The sequence below is a fragment of the Heterodontus francisci genome, chromosome 37 (genome assembly GCF_036365525.1).
Source record: "Heterodontus francisci isolate sHetFra1 chromosome 37, sHetFra1.hap1, whole genome shotgun sequence".
Classification (NCBI taxonomy): domain Eukaryota; kingdom Metazoa; phylum Chordata; class Chondrichthyes; order Heterodontiformes; family Heterodontidae; genus Heterodontus; species Heterodontus francisci.
Genome location: NC_090407.1, coordinates 14,255,234 through 14,267,321, shown reverse-complemented (window position 1 = coordinate 14,267,321; position 12,088 = coordinate 14,255,234). Strand labels below are relative to the sequence as shown.

The window sequence follows — 12,088 nt, the reverse complement described above, 5'->3', positions numbered from 1 at the left end:
ATAGACCCTGATTATAGTCAGTTATCCTGCATTATTTCATTGACTGATACACAACTTGTGTTGTTTGGTGATGCTGGAGGAGATAAGGATGTGTGTCCTGATAACACCACTGCAACGGCAGAATAACTTGTGGAGTTGCTGGAGTTTTTCCTTCACTAAAAGTTATTGTTGAATTTTAGTTCAGTACTGCACTGATAGGACTGATTCAGACTTTGGGTTTAAACTTCTTGAATTTCTGGTACATTGTGTTCCTGTTATAGTGAGAACTTTAGCCGGTTCCCCCAGAAATCACTGATCAGTTTATCAGAAGATAGCAATCCCCAATGTGTAATGCTGATTCCCTGATCCATGATATATGTAACAAAATCATTAGGGAGATCCTTCTCAGATGTCCAGGGAAACACATCCCTCGCATTGGCCCAGTAGATCATCATTCAAACTGGATCAGTATCCCTCTGGTCTGCTTCCCTAACCCGTTAATGTACAGGATGTAGGCTCACCAGAGCAGCTGAGCAATTGGATGAGTCAAATAGAGGGGATTGACCGGTTGCAATCCTTTAACATCCAACACCACACTGGTGAGAATCTTCACGATCTTCAAACTTCTACACACACACACGCACACGACTAAATACTATTTTCTTGAAGGTTAAACCCATCCAAATTTGGTGCAAATTTAGTTTTTTTTCTCCCTCCTCCAAAATCACTTGGTTGAAACTAGACATGTTTGGATCCTGAAAAGGTTCAGGGTTGGTCTTTACCTTGCCAACAGAATATTGCTGTTGGGTAATGTTAACAGGGCAACGTCGACATTAGATAGATTATTCCAAAGGGAGTGTGGAATTCGAAACACAAACAGATCAGCCATGATCTTATTGAATGGTGGAGCAGGCACGAGGGTCTAAATGGCCTACTCCTGCTCCTAATTTGTATGTTCGTATGTAAAAGAGTAAAGTCACTGGCCGAATGAAAAAGAATGCTTCAGAGGAATGCTGGTCATTCTGTTGTGTCAGCCTCCTCCATTTGCAAACTACATGAGGTTTGCTGTTGGCCTCCCTGCCCCAGTGTCACCACCATTCCCTACATTACAGCAGTGATTACGATGCTTCATTGGTTATAAAGTGCTTTGGAATGTCCTGAGGTCGTGAAAGATGCTATACAAATGAAAGTCCTTTCTTTTGTTATTAACAGATGATAAAAGTCCAAGATCTTAGCAGGAGTCATGCAGATCAAAGGCCATCTCCTGCAAAGTCTTGAACTGCCTCAGTTGGCTCCTGTTTGTGTTTTCCCTTGTCTCCTTATGGTTGCAATGAGTTTCCCAGCAGGTTCTTTTTGGAGTGGTAATCTCAAACTTATTAAAGCACATTTTGACATAAAATCTACTGAAGCACTCATTAAACCACAAGCACACACCTGTGAATTCATTTACATCAGTGCAGCCAAGTTACCTTTGAAGTTTCTTTGCGTTTTGGGCAAGAATATGGACGCCCAGTTGTTCACCTGTTTTTTTCTCTTCTGTGTCATTCTGTCCACTGAGATGTCCACACGTCAAGCTGGATAATGGAACACCTCCCATCCAAGCACCCGGTGTTGGCATCAAGCACTCACAAACTACAGTGTGGTCCAATCAGAGTAAAGCCTCATCTACTTTGTACCTCCATACCAGACTCGGGAACCCACCTGGGAGGTTGGCAGATTAGGGGCGGTTTTGTGCTGTGGGATCCTGCCCACTTGGAATCGGAATTGAGGGGCATTTCATATGAAAACTTTACTCCCCAGGAGCCAGATGACACATCCAGTCAGTCAGCCTGAGATGGAATTAAACTCAGTTCACTTCAATCTGTGAATTTTCTGCGCAATTCTTTAGTACATGGTGCATTAATTCAGTGTTTTCGTCCATGGCACTTTACTATTCAGTGTTTCAGTGGCATTTCAGTATGTCATATTACATGGTGCAGTATTACAGCATATGGTTTTATTGTCTATAATGGTCTAGTATATGTTGCTTTTAAGAGATGAAGTTCTTTTTGGCCTTTAAAGTAGAATTGAAAGATTGTGTGATGAAATCCAGCAAGTTATAGCCTTTACAAACTCGATAGACTTTATTGTCTTTCTAGAGCAGTGTTGTCCAATAAAAATCACTGAGACACAGTTTTAGCCATATGCACTAATTTTAGTAGAAAACATCTTACACACAATATAGATAAATGTCTCTTGTGTGTTTATACAAATATATACCACCACTTGGTGTGAAATTTTGCAGTCTTTCTCTTTCACCAAAGTTTGGAATTTTGACATGAATTTATCAGACATCACGATCGAGATGTTAACTCACTCAAAATCCATTCACTTGCACAGAGTTAAAATCAGACCCCATATCTTAGTGCAGCTTCTAGCCTTTTATCAGCAGTTTTGAATGGGACTTGAGCTCCATTAGAATGATTGCAGAGAGTCTTCTCTCGGACCAGCCCCCACCTGCCACTCCCTCTCCAGTCACACCCCCAACTCCGCTCTCCCTCCAGACTCACTCTCGATCCAGACCCCTCAATCCCCACTTTCCTTCCAGAACTGCTCACACCCTCGCTGACCCTCCAGACCCAACCACCTCCTCTACCTCCAGACTTGCCCCACACCTACTCTCCCTGCTGACCTGCTCTCGATCCAGACCACCCCCACCCTCACTCTCCCCCCAGACTCACCACTACCCCGCTGTCCCTCCAGACCTACCCCCACACTCCATTCAGACCCACCCACAACCCCACTCTCCATCCAGACCCACCGCCACCCTCACACTCCATCCAGACTCACCCCTGTTCTTCATCTAGAATTCAGTTGGATGCTCCTCACCCTTTGCTCATTTGGAGCTGCTTGTTATTTGTTGGAATTCCTGTTTTCTGCTGGCCTGGAGCAGTTATTCCAAATGGTCGACCAGACATGATATTGCTGGTGTTCCCATAGTGTTGAAGTCTGGCCTTTTCTTTCTGTTACATACAACGTTAGCAGATATCAATAAGCAATAATTAAGGAAGTAAAGCACACACCATTAAAAAACATCGCACACTCTGCTTTTCCTCTGACCGTTTTAACAACAAACGCACAAAAAGGTTAATGTTCACATGCATATGTCATGTGAATGAGTATTAAGATCACATGACCAACAACAGTACCTATTACTCAATCTTATTTACTAATCAAAAATACAATTCGCCACATCTGGATTCCCAATTAGCCACATGTGGCTAATGGCTGGCGATTGAACAACAGCGTTCTAATGTAATAGCCTTGAACACAGATTCCAGACCATTCCTTATAATCCAGCTTGGTTGAAAAATGTAGTGACAGAAATCACTTGGGTGGAGCTAGGGGACATTACACCAGACAACTGACTCCACACCCCTCTCCTGATTGCAGAATGTACCAGCAACAAGTTTGGAGTGAACTGTCTGCAGACGTGTGACTGTGGAGGAGCCCCGTGTGACAGTGTGACTGGTGGATGCAGCTGCCCAGCTGGAAAAATGGGTCCTGGCTGCAAGAAAGGTGAGAGGGCAAAGGTCATAAACAATGTTTAATTTTCATGTTGCTCTCCATTAACATAGTCTGAACAGATTTACAGTAAAAACAAATTTTGAAACAGTTGTAATAAATAGAAATGATGCTTTCTGCACTGACAAATCCCTGAATGGCACTGTATAAAAATTCTATCTGACTGTTGCTTCAGGCAACGTCATGTATACAGTCCCCACCATTTACACCGTTCACACTCATAATGGGCAGCCGCCTATGTTGCGCAAATGGTGCTAACTATGTGTCATCACCACAGGAGTCAATTAAAGGGCTCTGCTTATATCGTATTAAGCACACTGGCTATTTTGGCTGCTCAATAAGTATTTAGCCCGTATTTACCCATTTAAAAGGCCCTGCTGATTTCAGCCAGTCTTGTCTTCAAGTGATTTCAATCAGCTGCTTGCACCTGGTTAAAATGCAATTACCTCAGTACTAGCTAACAATTAGGAGAGGCATTCGCTACGTGGAGACTTCCTGTTTTTTCAAGAATACTATGGTTACTTAACCTTTTTTTGGTTTAACCACCCACTGAAGTTAACATCAGTAGGGTCGCTATAAGCATTGGGGACTGTATTGTATCTTTTTTAGTTTTTTTAAGGGGTATTTTGGTAGGTTGAGTGTGCCCCACACCAAGACCCAAGCTCATAATCCATGCTAACCATCCATTGGCTGGCGAGGAGAGAGATCCTACACAGTTGAATAGGCAGTAGCCACTCACTGTCCAGGTGGCTTTGGCAAGGTACCAGAGGGCGCCTGGTACTTGTGGACCCAGAGCCCACAGCATGAGGCAATCCCTTCAGGAGAGAAGGGGGAAAAGTTCAGTTGGATAGGCTCCCACTGCAGGCATCATCATCAAACTTTATGACATTCAAAACTGCTTTTTTGAAATTCTTAGGATAATTTTTTAACGCAGAGTAGGGCTTGGAAATTCCAATTCCAAAAATATGTATTAATTTCTTTTGTGTTACGACACGACCACTCAAGATGAAGCCCCAATCAAAATATATAATTCTGATTGCGTTGGGAGCAACACACTGTCAATTCAGTCCCGTCTGAACATAGTCACAGTTCGCCGAACATATCACTTTAAACTTTCCAAATTAAAGAAAGTCACAGCCGAATTGAACCATCTATTAAACCCCGAATAAAGCGAACCAAACCAGGTATCTTTAGATCAACAAATTAACTGTTTATTAGAGAAAACTAAATTCTTAAACACTACTAAGATATAAACAGCATTTTTTTAAAAAGTAACAAAATCCTTGCAGATTTACGCTCCTGCCGAAGTGGAATCTTCCAATGTGGAACTGTTCAAGGTTGCTTGAAGTCCTCACAGCTGTCCAGTGGGGCAAAAAACAAGTTCCTCAACTATAGGAAATCCAGCAGTCCAGTTCAGCAGCCGAAGTGCCACTCTTCCTTTTCCAACGATGAACACTGATCGACAATTTGTTTTTTTTAAACGGAATTAATCTGGCTTGACTTTTTAGAATTCTGAGAGTATAATAAATAGGATTTAAATAGACCGAGGGAGAGCTCTTCTATTTCCTTCAGTACATGCTGGCAAAACATTCTGTGTCTGTTAACTGTCTCTGCAAAAGCCAGTTTTTCAGCTAGTTTCAAAAATCAATCGCAACGTTGTCTATCTTGATCTCGGTCTCTGAAAAGCTGTATCCGAGGCAACAACGATGCACATTTGAAGCTGGCTGGTTCTTCCACTCTGTATGCTTGTATCCAAAGGCAACCAGAATGCACCTTTTCAGTAACTCCTGATCCCTTGCTTGTTGTTAAAGCAGTACTGATCCTTTGCTGTCTTAAAGACACACCACATATTTCCAAAAGAAAAACAGTATCATGACATTTGCATCCATCCCAGTTGGTATTTAAGCAACATTAACTTTTGTTGGATCTTTCCCACATAATCTTGTAACCATTTGTGTTCCTCTGATTTCTCCGCACAGAGTGCCAAGCAGGTCACTGGGGCCTGGCCTGCAAGGGAACCTGCCCCGTCTGTGAGAACAATGGTACCTGCAATAAGAAGACTGGGCTGTGTACCTGCCCACCAGGATTCATGGGGAAACTGTGTCAGAACAGTAGGTACTCTGTGAACAGCTCGATGAAAAGAGGGAAGCTCAAATGTGCCCTATGATTGTCTCGCTCTCTTCATGAGAAACTCTGGATTAATTCTAATTAATAAATTAATTCTAATACCCCTGGTGCAATAGGGCCCACTTACCTCAACTGTCCTGGTCTCTGACCCCAGGCAGCTCAACTCTAATTTGTGTTTATATTTCTTACTGGTTTATCATAGGAACAGGAATAGGCCATTCAGCTCCTTGAGCCTGTTCGGCCAATCAGTTAGATCATGGCTGATCTGTATCTTAACTCCATCTTAACTTAACTTATCTTAACTTGCCTTGGTTACGTAACTCTTAATGCTTTTGCCTAACAAAAATCTATTAATCCCAGTTTGAAATTTTCAATTGACCACCCACCCCCTCTTCCCACCCCACCCCAGACTCAGCAGCTTTTTGAGAGAATTTTAGATTTCTGCTAAGCAAACCTATGGCCTATGTTTCCCCTGCGTGAATTTCTTGCTCCTGAAGGTTTGGAAAGGCCTGTTCGTTAATATTGCTGCCTCATTGGTGGGTAAATCCAACACCTAAACACCAGAATCTTGAGATCTCTGAGAATTAATTGCTGGGAATTTCTTGGTGTTTCTCCCACTCCACTGACCTTCCACAGGTGTCCAGGCAATGGACTCACTGCCTTAGCTCATGCAGGAGGATTGACCACTTGAGTGAGGTAATTACGGAACTGCACCTAAGCAAGACCTCACAGTGGGTGGGGAGGAGAAAAGGAACTCAGAGCTCTGATGACGCGTCATGTGTGAAATGTTAATCTATCTTTCTGATCCAGATGCTGAATGACCTGTGTGTTGCCAGTGTGCTCTGCATTTATTTCAGATCTTTGGCATTTGCAATTTTTTTTCTTTTCATCTTTTCACACCTTGTGCTGTTCAGTACTAATCTCATTGGAATGTGATGAAGGTGCCTGTAAATACTTGTCAGTGATATTTACTGTGGCACTACTGATGCCTCACCATCTACCTGCTACCCAATTCCACTCCATCACCCTCCTCCCCCCCCAAAATGTTCTTTCCACAGCCTCTAGAGTTGTTGATTGTTCCTTCTATTAACCAGCATGGTGGTCCTGTCCCCTGTTCCTGGAGATCTTCATAGACCCTGTCTCCTTAAACAACTCTTACTGCTTGACTAAGTCAGGAGCAGGTCCTAATCTCATCTCTTTAGTCCACCATCCTATTAGTGCCGCTGTTTGGTTCCCTCCCTAGACATTTTTCTCTTCCTCTCCAAAACACCATCCGACTACTTCCCTCAGGAAGGCAGAATGCAAGTGCCAGCCAAGGCTTAGAAAAACTCAGAAAACTGGGATATTTAATACAAAGAAAGACAAGCGCCGGATGACATTTGAATTTAATATACAGATGAAACAAAAATAACCTCTGGGGATGAATGTAATATTTTCATTGTGCCTTTTTTGAGAACTCTGAACTGGAACCAAATATGAGTTTATTTTTCTTTCCCAGCATGCCCCACAGGCCAATATGGCCTAGGGTGTCAGATGAGATGTCCTTGTGAGAACAAGGGGCAGTGCCATCCAGTGACAGGGCGTTGCACGTGTTCTGCAGGATGGACTGGCCATAACTGCAGGAGAGGTAAGAACCATACACAGTCAGTCTCCTAGGCCTGAAGCTCTGGAATTCCCTCCCCCAGTTCTGTCCACCCCTCTCACCTCCTTTAATATGCTCCTTAAAACACACCTTTCTGACCAACTATTTGGTCACCTGTCCAAATATCTCCTTTCTTTGGATCACTTTAAATTTTTGTCTGATTACAGTCCTACAGTTATGACATTTAACTATGTTAAAAGCACTATTTAAATACAATTTGTTGCTAGTGTAGTACAAAGAGTGGGCTGCTTACAGGATCCACCAAAATATCATTTAATACATATCAGTGTGTGGGTGGTGGAGGATACCTGTGTTAGGAACAAAAACAGGTCATTCAGTTCCTTGACCCTGCTACGTCCTTCGGATAGATCATGGCTGATCTGTACCTCAACTCCATTTATCTGCTTCTGCCCCTTGATATCCTTACCTAATAAAAATCTATCTCTATCGGTCGTGAAAGCTCCAATTATTTTCCAGCATCCACAGTCTTTTGGCAGAGAGAATTCCAAATTTCCACTACCCTTTTTGTGTAAACGTGCTTCCTGATTTCACTCCTGAATGGCCGAGCTCTAATTTTAAGATTATTACCCCCTTGTTTTTTATTCTCTTACCAAAGGAAATAGTTTCTCCACTTCTATGTTAGTAGAAGGGTGCCATCAACTGAACTTTACAGAGTATTGTAGGGGTTGACTCCAAGTCAGTGTGGTTAGTTGATAAATGAAAATTACTAGAGCTCCACCGAGAGACTCAATCTCCTCCCAGATGTCAGCACCCAAAGAACACGTTCACGTATGCTTCTCATTCCTAAGAAACCAAGGTAAAAGGTCAAGGCCCATAGTGAAGAAGGACACCAAGATAGAAAAGAGAAAACAAATTGAGAAACATCTTTGAGTGTATGCATCTTTATGGAGACATATCAATAGAAATGTCATGGAGTCTACAGGTTGGGGAGGAAGGATTTTTCAACTTTATGCTTCTCTGCATTCAGTTTACAAACTGGTTTGTTTATCTTCTTTATCTATTTAAGCAGAGCAAGTAGATAACAGAAGCAATAGTTTATCAGGGTGTAACAATCCCAGAGCGTTTTAGCGTTTTCAAAGTGACATTACCAAGGTATTAGCTATTTCAACAAAGCATACCATGAAGTATCCGGTGGGATATTTTATTATCACATTTATTGCCCATTTCTAATTGCCCTGAGAAAGAGGTGGTGAGCTTTCTCCTTGAACTGCTTCAATCTTTGTGGTGATGGTTCTCCCCCAAAGTATTTGGTAGGGAATTCAGAATTTGACCCAACGATGAGGAAGGAATGGCGACATATGTACAAGGATAGTGTATGATGATGAGAGAAACTCGAAGTTGAGGGTATTCCAATGACATGCTGCTGTTATTCTTCTTGGTCGTGGGGCTGGGAGATGCTGTGGGAGCAGCCATGGCAAGTTCCTGTGGTGTATCCTGTAGATAGCACATGGTGCACCAAAGGTGATAGGGGTTGGGATTGAGTCCAGAGGCAGGGACACCAATCAAACAATCCGTTCTGCCTTGGATGGTGTTGAGCTTCTTGAGCATTGATATAGCTACTCCCATCCAGATGAGTGGTGAGCGTTCCATTATACACCTTACTTGAGAGGCTTTAAGGGGTCAGGAGGTCACAACCTCTGCCCTGCTTTTGTCACCAGTGTTGATATGGTTGTTCCAGCTAAAGTTCTGGTTAATGGTGACCACCAAGATGATGCATGGTGGGGGACTTACAATGGTAAATAACCAGTAGGCTCTGTCTAGAATCTAGTCATTGAGCTGGCCAGGGCATTAATTCTTGTATTGTTTATTTTAAGCCTGTGATGCTGGTCGGTGGGGTCCAGACTGTGTGAACACCTGTGACTGCAGGAACAGTGATGGGAGCTGCAACACCATCACAGGACAGTGCATCTGTGAGGCAGGTTTTACCGCTCAGCGCTGTGATCAGAGTAAGTACCGTTTAGAAATACGAGGCTGGAAGTCATTTAATAAGCTTGCCCTCCCAGGCAACAGCATCACATTACTGGTGCAAATATCAGCAATCCAGGCCAACTCCCCATGATTTCTGATTTTAACAGATGGACCTTGACTGCGGGTGCGCTCCAGATGAGTGAAGCTCTGCATTAGGAGTGCATATTCATGAAGTGAGTGATAGCACGCCTGCACACAAAGTGTAGAGACTTAACAGGAGTAATTTATCCCTCACCCAAAATCACTAAAACAGCCTGTCCTAATATAGTCATTTATCTCATTACTCATTGTGGGACTTTGCTGTGTGCAGATTGGATTGCCCTACAATACAACAGTAATTAATTGGCTGTAAAACACTTTAGAATGACCTGAGGTTGTGAAAGGTGCTAATAAATGCAAGTTCTTTCTTACAAGCATGGTACTGAGTAAGTATTTTGCCTACACAACAACAGTCACTGAATCCCAAAGTAACTCACCTGTGGGAGGTACTTGCAATGATGTGATGAGGTGTTATTTAGAATGTGTTTACTTACTGTAACAATACACTACATGCACTAAACTGAAAACACACCAAAATTCACCAGAAATAGTATTACACAGAATTACGTAGATTTTACAGCACAGGAACAGGCCATTTGCTCCAGTGTTGGTGCTCTACAGGGGCCACTTCCTACCTTACCTCATCTCATGCATGATATATCCTCCTATTCCTTTTGCCCTCATGCATTTATCTAGCTTCTCCTTAAATGCATCTTTGCTATTCCTCTTGACCACTCCATGTGGTAGCGTGTTCCATATTCTCGCTATTCTCTGAGTAAAAAAGCTTCTCTTGAATGCCTTATTGGATTTCTTATTGACTATCATATTTATGACCCCCTGAATTTGGATTTCCCCACAAACGGAAACATCTTTTCTTTGCCTATCCTAATTTTAAAGATCTCTATCAGGCCTCTTCCCAGTTTTCTCTTTTCTAGAGAAAAGAGCCCCAAACTGTTTAGCATTGATTAAGTATTGGTAACTGCATTGGACTTGGAATTGCTGTCACTTCTATGTGGTTGTGCCATGATTTGGCTAATCTCAGCTAATCTGTGATGTCGGGCTGTTTTTCTCATCAAAGTATGAGTTCAGATATAGAATAGTTCACATCTGGGAGAGATTAAATGTGCAATTGGTCCCAGTGAGCTTGTTTGGCCCAGCACTGTGGCACTTAAAGGTGCATCATTGATGCCAAATTCAACAGAAAGCAAGTCAAGTGGTGAGAAGGGAAGAGTAATGAATATCTTTGCAACTGTAGCACTTTAAATATTGAACTTCCTCTGCAGCTTTCAAAGTGCTGATAAATATCTTCAAATGTCTGCAAAACTGGATTCCAATGATGAATGCTATAAATAATAATTAATATTGGTATATAGGGACCTTGTGTGTGCAGGGAAGGGGCCTCTAGGTCAGTCTTCAAGTGAAGTAAATTTCCCTACATAGCATAATTGTTTTTATTTTTAGTTATAAGTGATGACCTTGGGGATGTAATAGGAAATTGAGATGCGGCAGTAGACTCCTGTGCAACCAGCAATTAGATTGATGAATGACATCCATTCAGTCATGGTTTGGTCTAAGTTTAGCAGCAGGGATTCCAGTCAGATCCAAACTCAGGGGTTCTTGGCAGTTTATGAAGGGAGGGAAGGGGAGCTTTCACTTACCAAGCAACATGCGGGATGCTAGTACAAGAGCAAAGTACTGCAGACGCTAGAAATCTGAAATAAAAACAGCAAATGTTGGAAATACTCAGCAGGTCTGGCAGCATCTGTGGAGAGAGGAACAGAATTAACGAGTTCTGATGAAAGGTCATCAACGTGAAACGTTAATTCTGTTTCTCTCCTCATAGATACTGCCAGACCTGCTGAGTATTTCTAGCATTTTCTGTTGTTATTATGCGGGATGCTAGTGCTGGAGCACAAATAAAGCTGGGTGAAGGGCTGAGGTCCATTGTACAGGACATTGCCAAGGTGGAATAAAAAAGCTTGCATCTACATAGCTCCTCTTATAACCTCAGGATGTCCCAAAGTACTTTACAATCAATGAAGTACTTCCTGAAGTGCAGTCACAATTGTTTTGATGGCAAATATGATAACCCCTTTGTGTAAAGCAAGGTTCCACAAACATCAAATGAGGTAGATGACCAAATATTTTGTTGGTATTGGTTGAGGGATGAATGTTGGCTAGGAGATTGGAAGCACTGCCCACTTGTTTTCATAGTGCCATGTTAATCCACCTGAACAGCAAAGGGGCCTGAGTTTTAACACCTCATCCATAAGACAGCATCTTCCGCAACAGAATGCTGCCCCAGCATTGCAACATCAGCCTAGATTATGCGCCCCAATCTCTGGAGTGAGGCTTGAACCCACAACCTTCTGACTCAGGTGAGAATCCTATGCAACTGAGCCAAGGCTGACACTTAATGGAGAAGAGAGAAGTTACAGTGAAAGGTCCAGCCTCACTTTGGCCACAGGGGCTGGGACCTTGCACCCACCTTCCAGTTGAATTTCATGAACATATTGAAATTATATTCAAATGGTGGAAATAAGTCTCCAACATCGAACTTTAAAGTGATCCGTAGCGACATCAGATATGAGGAACGCAGAGCAATCAACTCAATGGACTTAAGTGTTTCTCACGCTTATATTCTTAAAGAATTCTTTAGCGAATAATGCAACACTGGATCAGATCTCCCATTCCTCCAGCAGCCATCCTCCGTATCCTCTCTATGAAGCATGTATGGCAGAGGCTACA

The 12,088-nt window shown here is 42.5% G+C and overlaps 1 protein-coding gene across 3 annotated transcripts in view; it reads left to right on the top strand.

Annotated features, from left to right (window-relative positions):
• The window catches only part of LOC137352076 (multiple epidermal growth factor-like domains protein 6), a 392,916-nt gene that overhangs the window by 348,662 nt on the left and 32,166 nt on the right, over positions 1–12,088 (top strand). For all 3 annotated transcript variants that reach the window (XM_068017149.1, XM_068017148.1, XM_068017150.1), the window contains 4 exons: positions 3,412–3,537; positions 5,523–5,654; positions 7,169–7,297; positions 9,148–9,279. In XM_068017149.1, coding sequence (XP_067873250.1) covers positions 3,412–3,537; positions 5,523–5,654; positions 7,169–7,297; positions 9,148–9,279 — 519 coding nt within the window. The remainder of the gene's footprint in view (positions 1–3,411; positions 3,538–5,522; positions 5,655–7,168; positions 7,298–9,147; positions 9,280–12,088) is intronic.